This window comes from Podarcis bocagei (genome assembly GCF_964188305.1).
Source record: "Podarcis bocagei genome assembly, chromosome: 6".
Classification (NCBI taxonomy): Eukaryota; Metazoa; Chordata; class Lepidosauria; order Squamata; family Lacertidae; genus Podarcis; species Podarcis bocagei.
The window spans coordinates 86,285,489-86,306,273 of record NC_138130.1 but is presented as its reverse complement, the minus strand read 5'-3'; the positions used below and the strand labels follow the sequence as shown (position 1 = coordinate 86,306,273).

Here is a 20,785-nt window from a genome sequence, read left to right as displayed (position 1 = left end):
TGTAAAACAATACAACTGGAGTGTGAGAGAGCCCCATCCATTCAAAGGCAACTCGATGAACATAAGTTGACATCTGATATGATGGAACTTAAAGAAACCCTACCTGAATTGGGAAAGGAAAGCTTGACAGAGCTTCAGGAGGAGATAGGACTAACATCGGTTGAGAAAGAGAGGCTTTTGGGGGTCAGTATGACCGCCAAAAATGTGAATTTATTTAAGGGTAACTGTGAAGGACATTGGATTGAAGAGAAGGGGGATTGGGAAATATGGACAAATCTGAAGTTGCTATTGTTGGGCCGAGCTGTTGGGGTGGGGATGAGGGTTGCTGTGTTGCCGGGGATGTTGCTTTTGTTCCAAACAGTGCAAGTTTTGGATGGGATGGATTGTTTCAGGAGGTGGCAGAGGGATGTTTCTGGATTGGTTTGGCAGGGCAGGAAGCCTCGAGTAAAATTTAAGATATTGACGGATGCCAAAGAAGGAGGTGGACCTGCCCTGCCACACCCCTAAACTTTGTTGTGAACCATCTGCTTCTTGCTGGCTGAGAGAATGGTTGTCTCTTGGAAGCACTGAAGTGTTGGATAATGGCAGATGAAGTTGATGGACTAGATGGAATTGGCGGGAAAGACTGGCAAGATCTGAGACCAGGGAGAAGAGTCGGTGGAAGAAGACTGGGAAAAGTTTTAAGATTATTTATAGAAATATTGTAAAATTAAAGAATGTTAGAAGAATGTTGGAATGAAGTTATATGGCTTCAGTAGAAATGTTATAAGGAATTAAGTATAAATAGATTAGTAGAGTATTAAAGGAAAATAAGGTTAAAATGTGTTAAGATAATTATAGGATAGAAAACAGGGGGAGGTGGAAAGGAATTGCTGAAATAATTAATAGAAGTGGAATACAAAAAGGGAGGTGTGAGGAGGCCGTGGAAATATGTGAAAGAAAGATAAGTTATTGGAAGTTTTTTCCTTTTTTGTTTTTGATGTGTTTTTAAATTGTTTTTGTCTTGTTTTGTTAATTTTTATGTAGTGTTTTTGTATTGTGATGTACTGTTTTTTCTTTTTTCTTTTGTAAGTGTTTAAATTGTTGTAAAAGGAATAAATATTATTATATATAAAAAATCAAGTAGTATGGGATGCCAGTAAAGCGATCGTGAATGGTCTATTTATTCAGCAAAACACGTACAGAAGAAAACAGGGAGAGAAAAAGAAAAGGGAGATTTTAGAGGCATTAATGAAAAATGAAAGATAGCTAATAAACAGACCAAATAAAGAGTCCATAAAACAAGCAATAAAATTGTTACAAACACAATATTCAATGATTATTAACCAAGAAATAGAGTGGAAGATAAAAAGAATGAAACAGAAATATTTTGAAAATAAAAAAATTCCTTCCAGTAGCACCTTAAAGACCAACTAAGTTAGTTCTTGGTATGAGCTTTCGTGTGCATGCACACTTCTTCAGATTGGTATCTGAAGAAGTGTGCATGCACACGAAAGCTCATACCAAGAACTAACTTAGTTGGTCTTTAAGGTGCTACTGGAAGGAATTTTTTTATTTTGACTATGGCAGACCAACACGGCTACCTATCTGTAACTAGAAATATTTTGAGTATGCAAACAAACCAGGGAAATTATTAGCATGGCAGTTAAACAAAAATGAGCAAAAAAAATTATAAAGAAAATTAAATTAAATGACAAAATTATAGACAACCCCTAATTAGGAAGGTTTTTATTAAATATTTTACAGAACTATATAGAAAAGGAAGAGAAAAAAGTAAAGATATAGATCGATACCTGAAGGGTAGTACTCTGCCAAGGATAGCAGAAGAGAAATTAACAATTTTAAATGCCAACATAACAATACAGGAAATACTAGATGCAATCAACTTAGCAAAAATAGAGAAATCGACAGGACCAGACGGATTAAAAGCAAAATAATATAAGAAATTGAACAATCAATTGTTGAAACCATTACAGGAGATAATGAATGAAATTTTAACTTCAGGGAAAGCCCCAGAGACATAGAAAGAGGCATATATAACTTTAACTCCAAAACAAGAGGCTGATGTGTTAGCAGTTAATAATTATAGACTGATTTCATTATTAAATAATGATTATAAACTATTTGCTAACATAATGGCCTATAGGATGAAATTAGTACTGAAAGATTATATACATCAAGATCAGGCCGGATTCCTTCCAGGAAGACAAATGAAGGATAATATTAGGAATATTATTGACATCATAGAATACCTGGAATTGAGAAATGAAAAGGAAGCAGCACTGATGTTCATAGATGCGGAAAAATCCTTCGACAATGTCTCTTGGGAATTCATGGGGAAATTTTTCAAGAAACGAAATTTGGAGATAAATTTAGGAAAGGAATTCAAGCCATATATTCAGACCAAAAAGCAAAATTAATTGTAAATTAGGTGATAACAGAGGAATGCAAAATTCAAAAAGACACAAGACAAGGATGTCCATTATCACCTTTATTATTTATATTAGTGTTGGAGGTACTTGCTAGAAATATCAGAGCAGATGAAAATATTAAAGGAATTAAAATAGGCAAAAAAACATATATATTAAAAGCCTATGCAGAATATCTTGTAATTATGGTAGAAGAACCTAAAGACTCTCTCCCAAAAGTTATAGGAAAAAATCAGGAGTCTGGCCAAGTAGCAGGATTTAAATTAAATAAAAACAAGACTGAATTATTAGTTAAAAATTTAAAAGAAGCAGATAAAAAAGAATTGTCTCAAATCATAGGAATAGAAACTCATTAAAAAGTTAAATATTTGGGAATTTGTCTCACAACCAGGAATATTAATATCTATAAAGACAATTATGAAAAATGCTGGAATGAGGTAAAAAGGAATCTAGAAATATGGAGGGGGGACAAATCTTTCCTTATTAGGAAGAATTGCAGCAATCAAAATGAATGTTTTCCAAATACAAACAACACCGGTAATAAGTGATGCAGTTTTCTTTAAGAAGTGGCAAAAAGATATATCCAAATTTATCTGGAAAGGAAAGAAGCCGAGAATAAAATATAAAATATTAACAGGTGTTAAGGACTGAGGAGGTTTCTCTCTTCCAGATTTAAAATTGTATTATGAGGCAAGCCGCATTACTTGAATTCGGGATTGGGTTAAGTTAGAAAATACTGATTTATTAGATTTGGAGGGACATGATAACATATTTGGTTGGCATGCGTATTTATGGTATAATAAAGGGAAGATACATAAAGGACTTTACAATCATATAATTAGGAAAGCATTAATAAAAGTATGGGGAAAATATAAAGACTTATTAGAGCAAAAAACACCCTGGTAGGTAGCCCCAACAGAGGCGATGTCAATCAAAAGAATAAATATGGAGGCAAAATGCCCAACATATAGAGATTTATTGGCAGAAAGAGAAGGGAAACTAAGGCTTAAAGTTTATGATAAAATAAAAGATTTGGTTTACAACTGGCTGCAACATTGACAATTAAATGATGTTTTTAATGAAGACAATAAGAAATGATTTAGTTATACCACATCTAGATTCTAAAGAGAAATAATAGAAGAGAATGGTAAATTATTAAAGTAAACTTATAGTTTATTGTTAGAATGGGAGACAAAAGATGAGGAGGTAAAATCAGTAATGATTAAATGGGCACAAGATATAGGACATAATATACACATGGAAGATTGGGGAAAGTTATGGCGAAGTAATTTAAAATTTACAGACTGCATACTGTTGATAGAGAATTATATGAAAATGATGTATACCGTATTTTTCGCCCTATAAGACGCACCGGCCCATAGGACGCACCTAGTTTTCAGGGGGGGAAATCAAGGAAAAAAATATGATTCCCCCCCCCCCGCAGCTCTGGGAGCAGCAGACAGGCTGCAAGCAGCCTGTGCGCTACTCCAAGACCTTCTTCCTGCTTTTGCAGGAGGTGGTGGAATTCCCCCACCTCCCGCAAAAGCCCACAGGAGCCCCACTTGACTCCTGCGGGCTTTTCGACTAGGAGGGAGAAGGGACTGATTCGGCCAGTCAGTCCCTTCTCCCTCCTTGGGGAAAAGCCCCCAAGAGCCGCTTGCTCTTTAAAGGGTGCACGGCTCCTGCAGGCTTTTCTAGGAGGTGGGGGAATTTCCCCCTCGTAGAAAAGCCGGGGAGCCCCTTTAAAGAGCGCACGGCTTTTGCGGGCTTTTGCGGGAGGTGGGGGAATTCCCCCATCTCCCGCAAAAGCCCAAAGGAGGGAGAAGGGACTGATTCGGCCAGTCAGTCCCTTCTCCCTCCTTGAGGAAAAGCCCCCAAGAGCGGCGCGCTTTTTAAAGGGTGCACGGCTCCTGCAGGCTTTTCTAGGAGGTGGGGAATTCCCCGCCTCATAGAAAAGCCAGCAGAAGCCGCAGAGCCCCTTTAAAGAGCGCGCGGCTTTTGCCTGCTTTTGCGGGAGGTGGGGGAATTTACCCATCTCCCGCAAAAGCCCAAAGGGGGGTTGGAGAGTAGCGGCAAGGCGTTGCGCACCTTCCCGCTGCCCCCCATCCTCTGGGGCTGGCGATGGGGGAAGCGCTGCTTTCCCCCACCGCCAGCCTCAAACAGCAGACTCTCCTGGCTTCAGCGGAAGCAACGCGAAGCCTCCGGAGCGCAGGCTTCGGAGGCTTTGTGTTGCTATCGCTGAAGCCAAGGAGTCTGCATTCGCCCCATAAGACGCACCCACATTTCCCCTTCATTTTTGGAGGGGGGAAAGTGCGTCTTATAGGGCGAAAAATGCGGTATATGGTATATTACACCGGTGAAAATGGCCAAAATGCATAGAACAAGCTCCAACAAATGCTGGAAATGCAAAGAAAAGGAAGGTACATTTTTTCATATGTGGTGGAATTGTAAAATAATTAGAAACTATTGGGATATGGTTTATAATGAATTGGGGAAAAAATGTTCAAGATAACCTTTGTTAAAAGACCAGAAGCCTTTTTATTAGGTATTATAGGACAAGATTTACCAAAAGACAAGAATTTATTTATGTATGCAACAACAGCGGCCAGAATTCTACTAGCTCAAAGACAGAAAAGCGATGAAATACCAACAAAAGAACAATGGCAAGAAAAGTTGATAGAATACACTGAAATGGCGAAGCTAACTGAGAGACTTACAGATAAGGGCAATACGGACTTTTTAAAAAGATTGGGAACCTCTTATGATGTATATACAGAAACAATGCACTGAAATGAACTCACTTGCAGGATTTGAGTAATACGCTTACAATGGACAAATACAAATAGAAAACATAAGTATGAGGTTAAAATGTGAAGAACTGACTGACAAGGTACAACTTTAATTTTAATACATAAGGCATACAAAATTATAAGCAGAAGAAGTAAATTTGCAATAAACCAGAAAGGGACGTTGTGGGGAGTCAGGGGGGCGTAATTGAAAATGTAAAATGTAATTTGAATTTTTGATTATGTTAAAAGTTGTTGCAAAATCTTAATAAAAATAATTAATAATAATAAAAAGCACAGCTACAATGAGAATTCAGGACAGAGGACCTGTCACCAAATACTGAAGATAGGAGGTGTGAATGTTCGGGGGGGCCACCAGGGGCGCATTGGAAGATGGCTGACAATAACATCTCTCCGACCCACACGAGGTAATTAAGAGGCTGATATGGGAGTATGCAGCCTCCCTTGCCCCCCCAAGGGAATGGGGGGGGGGACTGCCTTGCCAGCTGTGTCCATAATTCACCCCCGGAGTTGAAAGAAGGGGGTGAGGACACTTGGCACAAAGCCCTCGGGTGAGGTCGGCTCTCCCTGACGCTGTCTCTAATCGTGCACTGGCTCGCATTAGCTCGAAATATATAATTGGAAATATATAATTGGAAAGAAGCTAATGCACATTCATCATGTGAAGATCAGGAGTAAAGACTGCTGATTAATGGGATCTCTGTGAGCGGAGCGACGGGCTGGACAAATAAATCAAGTGAAGAATCATCATTAAAAGATTGGTATGTTGGAGTGAAACGGAAAGGGGGGGAGGAAAAAACTTTTCTTTTTTTGTCTTATGTGAGTACTAATAACCGTCCCCTCCAGAGAGAAGAATCGTTGCAAATTACTAATCACAAGCAGGAGTTAAGAACTGTGTGGAAATGAATTACTGATCAAAGAGAGGACTGGTGGAAACATCGGGGAATGGAAAGAAAGTTTTATGACGCAGTTATAAATGGAGTTTCGTTAAGACAGGCTTGCCCATAGGAGGACGAGGGGGAGGAGGACCAGGGTCATCGGAATGTGAATGTATGGTTATCAGAATGTGATCTTGACCTGGCAGGGCCCCCTGAGATATAGATTGGCAAGCCTGTGGAAATCAGCGGACAGACTGTGGGAATGTTCTTTACGGAGGTGTGGAAATGGCATCTGTCCTTTATGTGATATGACTCTTGGAGAGTGCAAAACCCACACAGGATATGTTTGTTTTCAACCCACTTGTGAAGATTATCAGAGATCACAAAGAAAGGAATATATGATAACAACAACAAGATGAGGAAAATAACAAAGAGACTATCTGGACAGAACTGGATAGAACTGTTTAATTAAAGCAGCAGCAAGAGTGAAGTTTGGATCCTTTCGGAGCTTGAAGTATGGGTACCCCCAACAAAATTTTAAAAATCTGGCTGTATAATTTGGAACTAATGTGATTTGGAATTAATGTGATTTGATTGGCCTGTTAATAAAAATTATATTTTTTTTTTAAAGGAGGTGTGAATGTTCAGTGGAGACAGCCAGGAGTGGCCCCATCTTCAGTCACTTGGATGGTGGCAGACTGAATGGCCAGCCAGCCAGCGGATCATGGGGCCATTGTTGTTGCTGGCCAGTGTGCCTTCTCAATCTGCTGCCTGCAAAGCGGCAGTGCAGGTCTCCTTCAGGTCCTTCTTCAGAGTGAGGCATTGTGGGTGAGGGCGCCCTGAAGAATGCCTGTGTCACCACTTTATGTAAGTGTTTATATACCATGGCTCGAAATGGCTGCATTATATAAGCATGTAAGAAGTTAAGAAAGGTTGCTAGTCCGGGACTGACTCACTGTATAATTCCCCACCCCACCCCACCCCACCCCCCAATTATCTAGGGCCGCTAGTTCAGTGCCTAATGAGAGAATCCCACAGGCATGGGCCCACAGATACAATATATCTCAATGGGAGAAACCTATCTCTAGGGCTAGACACATTCAAATGGCTACAGGCAATCCTTCAAATAGCCTGGTCCCAAACCTACTAGAGCTTTAAGCCTAATGTCCTGCTCTTCAAATGGGGTCTAGAAATGAATAGGTAACCAATGAAAGACCTACATTGGCTCCCAGTATGTTTCCGAGCACAATTCAAAGTGTTGGTGCTGACCTTTAAAGCCCTAAACGGCCTTGGTCCAGTATACCTGAAGGAGCGTCTCTGCCTCTATCATTCTGCCCGGACACTGAGGTCCAGTGCCAAGGGCCTTCTGGCAGTTCCCTCACTGCAAGAAGACAAGTTACAGGGAACCAGGCAGAGGGCCTTCTTGGTAGTGACACCCGCCCTGTGGTACGCCCTCCCACCAGATGTCCTACCACCCGCCCTGTGGTACGCCCTCCCACCAGATGTCCCACCACCCGCCCTGTGGTACGCCCTCCCACCAGAGAAAAATAACTACCAAACTTTTAGAAGACATCTGAAGGCAGCCCTGTTTAGGGAAGTTTTTAATGTTTAATAGGTTATGGTATTTTAGTATTTTGTTGGAAGCTGCCCAGAGTGGCTGGGGAAACCCAGCCAGATGGGCGGGGTATAAATTATTATTATTATTATTATTATTATTATTATTATTATTATTATTATTATTCATAGTCTGCCCAGAAAATACCGGGACCACCACAAAAACCCTTAAGCCATCACCGCTTTTCATCATGTCATGCAGGGTCAAGGCCGGATTAAGACCATTAGAAGCCCTAAATGAGAGCTTTCCAAACTTTGTGTCATGATGCATTAGTTTGTCAGCTGCAGTGTGTAGGTGTGTCATGCAAATGCTTCCTTGGTGGACCGAGTAGCATTTTACCAATTACCAGAATCTAATTTTGTTGTATTGATGTATATCATTAATCTCTATTATTACTAGTTTATTGTTATTTACTGCTCTTGTGGTAGTATATATGCCTGTAATTCTTCCATTTATTGTGGGAGCCTTTTCTCCTCAGCTGCAATATATGGTCCATGGTAAATCTGGCAAAGGAAAATTTCTGTGGTGCCCCCCTTCTCTTGATAAGTGTGTGTTTATTTTGCCTAAAGCTTAATCCAGCCTTGTGCAATGTCCCAAATTCTACAACCAGGGAAAGGGAGTGGGGAAGGGCGAGTGTGTGGGAAGGAGATGGCCCGACCCCTCACAGTGATGCACTGGGACCTGCAGGGAGGAGAGGGGGTTGGGCACCAGGTGCTGCTGTTGCGGCTCCACTTCTCAGTTCCACCAATTGGTACCGCTCAACGCATCCGACCAGGGTGATGGTAGTAGCAGGAGCGGTCTATGGGTGCCTGGCTCACAGAGGTGAACAGAGGTCATAGCCACTGACCATAGATACTATGTTACTGGTGCAGAAGGGCTGCCTTGAAACTTCTGGTGTGGGAGCCTCTTCTGACACTCAAGGCTGGTTGATTTTACCATGTGGTTTTACCATATATCATAAAAGGCTGCTATATATAACCAGGACATTTACCAGTACAGTATTGTGACATACACCTCTTGGTAACAGCCGTTTGGGCAACTCAGCCAGCCCTGCTCTTTCTCCATATTCCAATGTGGGGTGGAGGGGGATGTAATCCACTGGAGCAGTCAAGTACAACATTACCTGTTTGGCTAGAGTGGACATGCAAGGGAATGTTGGTCCAGCCAGTTTAAACATCCTGTTACACCTGGCTGGGGCATCCTTTCCTTTGCATATGACCAGTAGGTGGGCATGACCTTTCCAGACCTGGTAAAAGGCCAAGTCATGTAGCCACCTCCCTTCTTTTTCGTCCTGCCTGCTTCCTGCTTCACCTGGACTGCACTGCTGGCTCTCAGCCAGCAGTCCCTGGGATATCTCCCATATGGGGTAAACCTATTTCTATGTATCTGTAACTTTAAGCCTAAAGCCTTCCTTCAGGAATCACACAGTGCTCTGTCCGATCATGAGTAAACTTCTTTTTGTTACTTATGAATAAGACTGTTGTGTCTTTATTCTTTTAGGGGGGATTAAAGGGGTCTTACCAGGAACATATCCCAATCTGGGCAAGCCAGATTGAATTGCTTATTATTTTAAGAGATTCTAACGAGTCTGCAGCCAACTTTCTGCTGTGTGATACGGGAATGTACAGTACTCTGCTATATGAAGAAATTTGCTAGTGTGAGGAAGGATAATATCAATCAATACATTGGTACCTCAGGTTACATATGCTTCAGGTTACAACGCTTCAGGTTACAGACTCCACTAACCCAGAAATAGTACCTCAGGTTAGGAACTTTGCTTCAGGATGAGAACAGAAATCATTCTCCGGGGGCGCAGCGGCAGCAGGAGGCACCATTAGCTAAAGTGGTGCTTCAGGTTAAGAATAGTTCTTTAATATTTTTCATTGCTTCTCATCCAGAAGTGATAGGTACAGAATTCTGTTCAAAAGAATCACACACAATTCTCAGGACAATATTTAATTGTTGTTAACCTTCACAAATACCGAAAAGTAGCAGAGATACGCTGTAAAGGGCGCAGGCACATAGAGTTCAGTCACAGCAGAAGAACTTCACATCATTAAGTGTTGTATCATCGTCCTTGCCTTGGAGACCCTCCACCTTTGTCTGGATCCCACAGATATAACCAGAGGAGCAGCGATTGCTCCATGCGCCAAAATTTCCCCAGGTAAGTCCCTGGCCCATCAGCCCAGTTCCATCTTGACAGGTGAACTGGATGTTGTTGGCAGCCGTATCGTCACCCTTGCCCTTGGGTGCTTCCACTCTCAGAGAGAAAGAGATCAGATTGCTTTGGGGGCAATAGTTAATCCCTGTCCAGCTTCCCCACCTGCCAAAGAAGACACTGGTGTTAATTAGTAACACATGGGGAGCCTTCTGCTTACACCTAAACAGATCAGGTCCATGTGAATATTCCAAGAGGATGCACCCAAAGTCTCAAGGGCTCTGTACTGTTGTGCCCAAAATTTCACAAAACAGCTGCCTCTGCCCCTCCTTTCTGCCCCAACACTCCCTGCTCCCGGTGAGAGCAGAAGCAGTTCTCCAGGAACCCAGAAGCAGGTATTGTAGCTGTCTGAGTCTGTGAAACAGTTAATTATCACTTTAATGTATCATTTCCCATAATTATTGCTTAACACAACCTAAGATCATCTGGGCATGAGATGTTTGCCTCCTTAAGTCTCATCACTGCCTTCTCACTTAGCTCCTTCTCTGAGGCCAACATCTATGGCAAACCAAGAGGGAAAGGGCAAGATAACCAGAGGCTGCTGCTCCCTGTCCTTCCTCCTGTCCCTTGCTCAAAGAGATTCAGTGAACTTGTAAAGAGAGCAAGAGTTGCAGCTAAGAAAGGAAGCTCAAGGTGGGATACAGGGATTGGCAAGTGACCAACAGTGCCAACCTCTTAAACCAGGCCTGCTATCAATTTTGGGGTCCTGCAAAGTTGAGTTGGAAGCCAGCAAAAGGCTAGAGTTGGTTCCCTTTGAGAGGTGAACCCTATGGTTTCTTCGTGCTGGTCTAACCTAGCATAGCAAATTTCAGTTCAGCCCCTCCCACCAACACCTTCCCCAAAATTGCAAGCAAAAGGAAATGAAATCAAGAGAGATGCTCACGGTCCGCTTGCAGACTCAATTACTGAACTGTCGGTGCAGTGCAGGCGAATTCCATTTAGGGCTGTATCATCATCCTTGACACCACCACCTTGGTTTGGCTCTACCTGGTGGGAGAAGAGACAAAGAGACTGGGTTAAATCTGAAGATAAACCAAGGAGTGCAAAAATCAAAGTCAAAGTAAATCTGTCAGGGACTGGACTGAGGAGGAATGGTGGGAGACCCCCCCCCATTTATCTGTCCGCCCCCAAGGGCAGGAGGACAGTATTGATTTAGAACAGTGGTTTGCAGAGGGGCATAGCCCAGACGGGAAAAGCTTTGAAATACTGGGTGAGGAACAGCTAGAATAGGAAACACCAGGAAAGAGACAGCTGGCAGATTCGGTGTCCTTGAACAGCATTACTGACCCTACTTCGCCTAAGGCTTGGAAAGTGATAAAAAAGAAAGTGCAACAGCAACAAACTCAGATTACTCAATGTAGGAGTGGCGTAGATTAATGCTGACGGAGGGGGTGAACCTTTACTGGGAGCAACGCCAATATTTAGAGAGATATACAGCCCTTTGCTTCTCACTGTGATTATTAAAGAACTTATTTGGTAAGAACGCTCCTTTCGTTTGATCTGCTTATTTACTGCCACCAGGGGAGGGATCCGATTCCCCAAAGCCTGACAAAATCATGAGTTCAATGAAATCTAAGTTCAATTAACTTGACATGGATGCAACAGTTTTCAGCTGGAATTATCCATGCTCTTAAGTCTGCAGCCTCACCTGGATACTATTACCATGGCCAGTGTAGATTTTCCATGCCTGAGATAGAAATGCAACCCCTTTCTAACCATGCAGCAATAGAGATAAAGCTCTTTCCCTGGGCAGATGACTAAGAGGGAGGGCGTAGGCTTAAAATAAAGGGTAGCATTCCATTAAAATTTGTACAGAGCAGTCCCATTGATAGTAATAACACGACTCAGGTGTGTTAATTTCAAGAATTCTACACCAAGTAAAACCTGATTACTGTGTTCCGTTCATAGTTTTTTTAAAGAATCGGAGTTGGAAGGGAAAACAAGGGTCATCTAGTCCAACCCTCTGCGATGCAGGAATTATTTGCCCAACATAGGGCTTGAACCCACAACCCTGAGATTAAGAGTCTCATGGCCAACCAACTGAGCTATCACACCAGCCATTCTTTGTGGGTGGGTGATGAAACACACTGCGTTCAGCCGTAATTATCAACCTTGAGTGAATTGTTTTTGAAGACTGGCAATCACTTCCAACACTGCAGACGTCCCAACTTTCATCCCTCTCAGACGTTCTGGATGATAACACCCATCATCCCAGGCCATTTGTCATGCTGGCTGGGTGATGAGAGCTGGAGTCCAACATATCTGGAGATATGTAGAACAACTCCTACATGTAAGGAGTCCCACCAAACAGAGCCGGCCCAGTCATTAGGCAGGGTGAGACTGCTGCTTTGGGCGCCAGAAGCCCCCCAGGTGGCATGCCCACGGGTACCCCATCTGTCTGGCTGCCTCCACCATTGGCGGAGAAGCACCTCCACCATTAGCACTGATTTTGGGCAAGGTAGGTGGTTGAGGTAGTGGCGGCAGCAGTAGGGGAAAGTGGATCTTCTCCTTTTGCCTCAAGCAGTGAAACAGGATCCACCACCAAATAATCTGCCTGCATACCAGGGCTTTTTTCCCAGCCAGAACTTGCCAGAACTCAGTTCCGGCAGCTCTCAAGTGGGCACTATTGCCATTCTAAGAGAACAAGACACCTCTTTTTCTAGAAAAATAGCACTGCTGCATAAGTTGCTAATATATTTCACTTGGTGGCCCAAATTACCACCTGGCTACTCAACCTCTTATTGTCCATAATTTAGATAAAGCAGAGGACTAATAGACTTAAGAGTTTGTCAGTTCCCTTTTGTTTCCCCATCTTTTTTGTTGAGTTTTAGATCTGCATTCAGAAGGCGGAAAGAAAGAAAGAAAGAAAGAAAGAAAGAAAGAAAGAAAGAAAGAAAGAAAGAAAGAAAGAAAGAAAGAAAGAAAGAAAGAAAGAAACTTCAAAGTGAGCCGATGGTGACAGCAACCCTGGAGGAAACCTTACCTTCAGTGAGAAGCCATGAGCATATCCCTGAGGGCAAAACTGGATTACCCCCCAGCTACCCCAAGGTCCTCCATTTGTCACAGAAAGGACGGAATTAAAGTCTCGGGCTTCCACAAGCCCAAGGCAGCAGCAGAGGATCAAGAAGAACGCAGGTGAGGCAGTGAGATCCATGGTATCTCTGCTCTGAAGCTAGCTGAAGGAAAGCAGCCTTGGGAATTTATAGCCCAGAGGTCTGAGCCAGGTCGTATCCTGAGACAAGGAAATACTTTCGAAACTTGCAAAAGGTAAAAGAAGACTACCAGTAGGTGTATTTGCATTGAATGTGCATTACGTGTCAATAGTGACTATGGCATTAAGGAAGCAGTTTGATTCTGCTAAACCTCTTGGAGCTGCAAGGGGTTTTTTTGGCTGGAACTGGTCTGAGGCAAAGTAAACCAGAAGAAAATGACCTCTTGGTGACATCGTGTTGCTCACTTGGGCATTATTATTCCTTAGGGCGGCTATAATAAGTGAAAGGAGGAAGAAACTGTCACTAAAAGCTGAGGACACGATGTGTGAACCTCAAGTAGTGACTGCCGGGCCTGGCCCTGTCGTGAACCATACTGACCTACACTTCTTCGATGGCAGATGGTGCTCTTAGAGCCGCCCTGTTCCATCTCCACTGCCATGACCCTGACGGACTAAGCAGCCATATGACCACATAGACTGTTCCTGGCCCAGTGTGCCTTCAGAATCTGCTGCCCGCAGTATGACTGCACATCAGGCTCACTGATTCTAGGGGGCTGAGGTTTCTTTGGCCCTCTCAATATTTTTTGGGAGGGGGCCTGGCCCCCTCAGTGTCAGGAGACACCGCAGGTTTAGTGGTGTCACACGCATCTCCCAACACCACGCAGGCCAGTGCAGCCTTCCACTAGGTGCACTGGCCTGTGCAGTGTCGAGAGACGTACATGACGTCACGCAACCCTTCATTCCCCAGCTTCTCCCTGATGTGTTTGTATGTGTAGGGATGTGTGTGTGTGTTTGCACACACACACCTGCCTAAAGCTAGGATCTAGTGAACAACAGAGATCTTTACACAATGTAAGTACACAAAGAAGGCATTGCTGCATGCAATCAGCTATGAAAACAGAATCCTGTTTTATACTGAAAATAAAATGCCTACACCAAACGAAGGAAAATGGTGAAGCTGACATACAAACACTTTGTATTTACCCTTCCCTATCATTTTGAAGGGCAAATTATTTAAATTATTTAATTGCAATGGTTCGGCAGCTAGTGGTTATGTAGGGAATATGTGGAGTGTTTGTTCCTTTATTTTAAATTGTGCCTTATACTATCTACATGCCTACTCAGAAGTAGGTCCCACTGAGTTTGATAGCATTTACTCTCTGGTATGTGCCTGATCAAGGGACACAGGTGGCGCTGTGGGTTAAACCACAGAGCCTAGGACTTGCTGATCAGAAGGTTGGTGGTTCGAATCCCCGTGACGGGGTGAGCCAGCGTTGCTCGGTCCCTGCTCCTGCCAACCTAGCAGTTCAAAAGCACGTCAAAGTACAAGTAGATAAATAGGTCCCGCTCCGGTGGGAAGGTAAACGACGTTTCCGTGCGCTGCTCTTGTTCGCCAGAAGCGGCTTAGTCATGCTGGCCACATGACCCAGAAGCTGTATACTGGCTCCCTTGGCCAGTAAAGCGAGATGAGCACCACAACCCCAGAGTCGGCCACTACTGGACCTAATGGTCAGGGGTCCCTTTACCCTTTAACTTTACCCTATTTGCCTGATCATGCTCATGGTTTCCCGTTTTAAGAGGCTTGCTCCAAAATGAAAAGTCACTATGGCTTACAAAACTCAAAAAGTAATAAAAATATTTAGCAATCCTGCTGATAAGGTTATTTTCCCCCTTCAATGGAGAAGGAAGTTCTGCAAACATATTTCACAAGAGCTGAAAATGGTGCAATACTTTTATCTTTCCAGAAATTGATAATATTTCTCCTTCTCTCCTGTTGAGGATGTTGTTCAAATATTAAACTAGTACTATCCACTGTAAAAGTTGTTTTATGTCAGTTAGTCTTTAGGATTCATGGCGGATGAATATGCAGTTGTAAATGCTTAAAATAAGACTCCATGGATGGGATGGGGGGGAAGTCTCGAGATTCGGAGAATCTCCTCATACAGATATGTTTTTACTAATTTGTGTTTATTTGTACATGGTATTTGTATAATCAATAAAACGTTTAAAAGAAGAAGTAGAAGAAGTCTGGTTTTCATTTTCTTTTTTCAAATAAAGCAAAATCGCTTCCACACCATCACCTCCATATCACTAAATTTGATCCACAGCTGGAAGCAGCCATGTTTCCAAATACCAGTTGCTGGAAACCACGGAAGAGGAGCATGCTCTTTTGCTCATGTTCTGCTCCCTGGTTCCCTGATCCTTTGTGCTTCAGCGGGATCTCTGCTAGCACACCAAGCAGAAACCTGTAAATTCAGCTGGCACGACACATCTAATGACATCTGCTCTGCAGCTCCTGGCAGCCAGAGGGAAGGGTGTGGAGGAGAGAAAGTAGATGCTCTTTTTACAGAATCCATGGTACACCCAAACTGACTCCAGAATTGACCATTTTCATGCCATTTGTTCTTCTACTGCTAGAACTGCTGCCATGGCTGATGAAGGGCCAGTCTTCAATATATCACTTTGGGAGAAGGCGTTCAAGCAAGAGGTGAAGACTCAACTCCAGGGATTCCTGAATTATACTGGTTTTCAGTCCCGCAAACAGACTGAAATGGCCTTGGTGGATGATCTACACCAGGAACGGTGCATGAGATCCCTGCCGCTTCCGCTGCACCACTCAGTGCTACCTTTAGAAGGGGGAAAGAGTAGGCCAGTGTGCCTTCTCAATCTGCCTGCAAAGTGGCAGTGCAGGTTTCCATCAGGTCCTTCCTCAGAGTGAGGCATTGTGGGTGAGGGCGCCCTGAAGAATGCCTGTGTTACCATTTTATGCAAGTGTTTATATACAATGGCTAGGAATGGCTGCATTATATAAGCATGTAAGAAGTTAAGAAAGGTTGCTAGTCTGGGACAACCTACTGCTCCCCTACCTGATTTCTCATTGTAATTATGGGGTGGAAGGACCTGAAGGAGACCTGCACTGCCACTTTGCAAGCAGCAGATTGAGAAGACACACTGGCCAGCAACAACAGTGGCCCCATGATCCGCTGGCTGGCTGGCCATTCAGTCTGCCACCATCTAAGTGACTGAAGATGGGGCCACTCCTGGTTGTCTCCACTGAACGTTCACACCTCCTAACTTCAGCATTTAGTGACAGTTCCTCTGTCTCATTGTAGCTGTTCTAAGGGAATGGATATAGTACCCAAGCGAGTTGCAGGACGTCATCAAGACAGAATAGTTTACTTTTTGCATGTTTATTTTGGCTTGAAGAGGTTCCAACTCAAATACCCTGCTACTCTGAGAAGCTTATCAGAATCAAACTATTTCCTTAACTCCGTAGCCAATATTGACACACAATAGGTATTTCATGCAAATCTATCTACAAGTGGTGCCGCCTTGTTTATTATTTCTGAGATATTTTCCGCGTTTTCCAGATGTTACCCAGCCCAAGTCTCTGGGCTATAAATTCTCAAGGCTGCTATTCTTTGACTCTTTCCACCTTGATTCAGAATAGATTGCTTTCCATGGACTTCACCATCACTACTATGCTCTTCTTGATCCTCTTCAGCTGCCTTGCCCATGCAGAAGACAAGAACTATAATTCTATCCTCACAGTGACAAATGGAGGACCATGGGGCACTTGGGGGACGATCCAATTTTGTCCACGGGGATATGCTCATGGCTTCTCACTGAAGGTAAGGTTTGCTGTTGGGTTGCTGTCACAATCAGATCTCTCTCTCCTTCCTTTGTTTTTTTCTGAACACTCCCCAGAACACAGTTTTTGAACTCAACAAGAAATGTGGGGAAGCAAGAGGACAGGGATGGACTCTTAACTAAGGAGATGCTAGGCCTAATGGCCAGAATTGCTATCAAATGCTCCCTAACCTCGATTATCCACAAAGGAATGTGTTAAGGAGATAAGGATGAATGGCCATAAATAAGCGGCAGGGAGGAAAGGAGTCTGCCAGCTGCAAGAAGAGAAGTTTTTGGATTAACTATCTGCAGTCTGGATTCAGACTGTTCTTCCTAGGCTGGAAAAACAGCAAAGACGGCTTGTTTATTGGAAGCTGAATCACGGGACAAAGCGATGCAGTGAGTTTTGGAAACTGTAAGATAAGAGCTTCTCCCGAGACATTACAGAACAACCAACAGTTGGAGGAATAAAGGTTACAACACCATATATGGATGGGAAAGCATCATGGAAAAAAATTGTCACAGGCAGGAAAGAATAAGGATTATAGCTAAAGTTCCTCACTTGAAACTTTATAAATTACCTATTATATCAACACTAATTGAAATCACAAGATTGTAGCTGTTATATAAGGGGTTATTTTAACTCAATGGAATGGAATGGAAATCATTAAAATTTTGGACAACGGAAAAAATGTAATGTAGTATTATCAAGTCATGTTTTGGTCTGCCATTTAGATTCAAAATGGCACTTGGCACCCAAAATTCCACAAAGACCCTCACTTCAGGAACCATTAGGGCCAGGTCTGGTGACACTATCTCAAGAGGTGGCCATACTCATAGAGAGCATACAAGTGGAAAAACCATTTCCCAAAATATAAACTAGATTGATGTCAGTAGTTCAGCAGTTAAAATTCATCACACTTTCTGCATTTCTTTTCCCTCTAGGTAGAGCCAGGTCAAGGTCGTGGTGATGACACAGCCCTCAACGGAATCCGCCTGCACTGCACGGATGGTTCAGTTATTGAGTCTTCAGTTGGACCGTGAGTGGCTTTCTTGCATTCCTCTCCGCTTTGGTTCAATTCGTTGTAAGATAATGGTTGAAGGGGCTGAAGTGAAATTTGTTAGGCTGGGTTAGATCAGCACCAGATAGGAGGGCAAGTCAACATGGCTACCCAGTTCTCTTTTGGGGGGTGGTTGAGCAGTAGCAACCAACGTCAAGTGTCTACCACCTCTCTTCTAAGATAGTATCGCTTACCCACCATTCCATACCTCTCCAAGATCCTGTTGATAGGAGAACCTTGAATTTGACCAACTGCTCCCTCTGGCCCAGTCCCTAGTTGCTGGTTTCTCATTCTTCTTGAGAAAGAAGTGGAGGGCCAAAGTCCCATGCCCCACATTACATCTTCTGATGTCCTATTAACATCCTCTCAGGGTTCTGTTGCCTCAGAAGAGCTACCTAGCTCAAAACAAGTTAAGCCCCAATAAACTGATGCTTCTCCCCATTTCAGGTTTCCCGACTCTTTTCCCGTAAACACATAATTATTCTGGGTCATCTCAGACCCAGAAGATCTTAGGTTGTGTCAAACAATATTTATTGCAGACTGCGAAATTTAACAGTTTCATAGACTCACACACCGATAATACCTGATTCTGTGATCATGGGTTTCTCTACCTTCACTAGGAGTGGAAGGTAGAAGGGAAGGAAGGAGCAGCAGGTACCTTTTGAATACAATGCAAAGCCTTTGAGACACTAAGAGCCTCCTCTTGCAATGCTAGTAATGGCCTGATCCCTTTTGGAGCAAGCAGATTCCTGTCCCATTTCTAATTAACGGTCAGTGTCTTCTTTGGCAGGTGGGGATCCTGGACAGGGATTCAGTATTGCCCCCGTGGCAATCTAGTCTCTTTCTCTCTGAGGGTGGAAAAACCTCAGGGCAAAGGTGACGATACTGCAGCCAACAACATCCAGTTCACCTGCCAAGATGGTACTGGGCTGATGGGCCATGGACTTTCCTGGGGTAATTTTGGTCCATGGAGCAGTCGCTGCTACTCCGGATTCATTGATGGCATTCAGACAAGGGTGGAGTCTCCCCAAGGCAAGGGCGATGACACAGCACTCAATGATGTGGTGTTCTTTTGCAGTGGCTGAACCAAGTATCTCTGCTGCTTTTCAGCAGTCGTGAATGTTAACCACAATTAAATATTGGCATGAAAGTAGTGTGTGATTCTTTTCATTTTAATTACTTAATTTTGCACCTATCACTTCTGGGTGGGAAGCAATGAAACACACACACACACACACACACACACACACACACACTATCTCCAATTCTAAGCTTTCCTCCATGTACCTCAAGGGGGCACAGACATTTTTCTCTCCTCCCATTTTATCCTCACAACAACCCTGTGAGGTAGGTTAGGCTGAGAGGGAGTGACTGGCCAAAGGTCATGGTGTGAGCATCATGGCTTAGTGGAAAGATCTGATACAATTGCCATACTGACTTCCTTTCTAGACCATTAGCTAGTCTGGATTCCGATCTAGCATATCTAGCATCTCCAGAAGACAAGATATGAGGGGGAAAGTGGAGGCACTATTCTGTCCAACTACTTAGTGAGAAATAAGCCTGCTTCCAATTTTCAGCATTTTTAGCCAGTGAGTAAAGTCACAGATTGGCGTTTGGATGAGCAAGCCACAGAGACAATAAATAATAGAGGAACACACAAATTGTCTGCAGAAGGTACTTCCTGCTTGCGTGTGAATATTGTGTATAATATAATACAGATTATGAAACTATTGTAGCATACCCTCTAACAATAAAAACCAAGGGGAAGCGGGATCAGTTTTCAGTACTCATGGGCTGATTTTATTTGTTTATTTGAAGCCATTTTGTCCTGAAACGTAAATATGGGCCTCAATGAATGACATTTATTGATTCATTTGTTTTCCATTTCTAAATGTGAAAAGAGTGCTTCCCTTAAAGAGCCTCATGAGCCTTCTATGAGGTTTTGACTTCTCTTCTGTCTTAGATTTTATTGCCTGGCAATAGTCTTAGGAAGCCATTTTTTGTTTTGCTTTTTGTTTTTGTTTTTTGTTTATTTATTTTATTAAATTTGCTTGACAACATTACATTATTATATATGGTATTCTGAAAAAAGAAAAGAAATACAAATCAAAGACAAGTCTATTCAATACAATTCGCCAAACATTCTTTCAAGTGTACACAAGATATGTAGAATTTAGCTGACACTGTATAATTCTCCCCCTCCCCCCGGATTATAAATAATTTGTCTAGGGCCACTAGTTAGGTGCCTAGTGAGAGAATCCCACAGGCATGGGCCCATGGATGCAATATATCTCAATGGGAGAAACCTATCTCTAGGGCTAGACACATTCAAATGGCTACAGGCAGTCCTTTAGGTAACCTGGTCCCAAACCTACTAAGCTTTAAACCAATGTCCTGCTCTTTAAATGGGGTCTAGAAATGAATAGATCACCAATGCACAGTCTCCAACTGTCAGGAATGATTGGTGAGTGCTAGCAGAGATAAGAGTCCGGGAATCCAGCCATATTTACAAGATTTATTGGTTTCTTGACCCTATTTACAAGACCTCTGAAAAGTCAGCCTCCATCATGGTGCGTCAGTTGTCTCGACTGAAAAAGCTTTCGGTTTCCCCCAGCATATCCACTTTCTGAGCCCAACCCCCTTCCTTCCTCTGTTACGAGAATGGCTGGGCCCCGGAAGTGGCTCCCCCCTCTCAGATTCATTGCCTCCTGACAGCCCTTCTTCACCTTCCTCGTCCGAGGAAGAACAGCTGCTAATTAACGGAGGCTTATCTCTGTAAGTCCCCATTCTCTCCCCCTTCTCTGTCTCCAATTCCCTGACACCAACTGCCCTGAAAATGCCGAGACCACCACAAAAACCCTTAAGCCATCACAGCTTTTCATTATGTCATGCAGGGTCAGGGCCAGATTAAGACCTTTAGAAGCCCTAAACAAGAG

General features: G+C 43.1%; 2 protein-coding genes across 2 annotated transcripts; one reads left to right on the top strand and one right to left on the bottom strand.

Annotated features, from left to right (window-relative positions):
• Positions 1 to 9,601: 9,601 nt before the first annotated feature.
• On the bottom strand, positions 9,602 to 13,114 carry LOC308588981 (vitelline membrane outer layer protein 1-like). Its single transcript, XM_081197740.1, has 3 exons — positions 12,931 to 13,114; positions 10,831 to 10,934; positions 9,602 to 10,052 (listed from the first exon to the last, which is right to left on the bottom strand). The coding sequence occupies exons 1-3, from the start codon at positions 13,099 to 13,101 to the stop codon at positions 9,758 to 9,760; spliced, it is 570 nt and encodes a 189-aa protein (XP_081053866.1). The 5' UTR covers positions 13,102 to 13,114; the 3' UTR covers positions 9,602 to 9,757.
• A 3,457-nt stretch (positions 13,115 to 16,571) lies between these two features.
• LOC308589268 (vitelline membrane outer layer protein 1-like) lies at positions 16,572 to 18,999 on the top strand. The gene is made up of 3 exons (XM_081198175.1): positions 16,572 to 16,790; positions 17,734 to 17,828; positions 18,640 to 18,999. The coding sequence occupies exons 1-3, from the start codon at positions 16,620 to 16,622 to the stop codon at positions 18,932 to 18,934; spliced, it is 561 nt and encodes a 186-aa protein (XP_081054301.1). The 5' UTR covers positions 16,572 to 16,619; the 3' UTR covers positions 18,935 to 18,999.
• Positions 19,000 to 20,785: the final 1,786 nt, after the last annotated feature.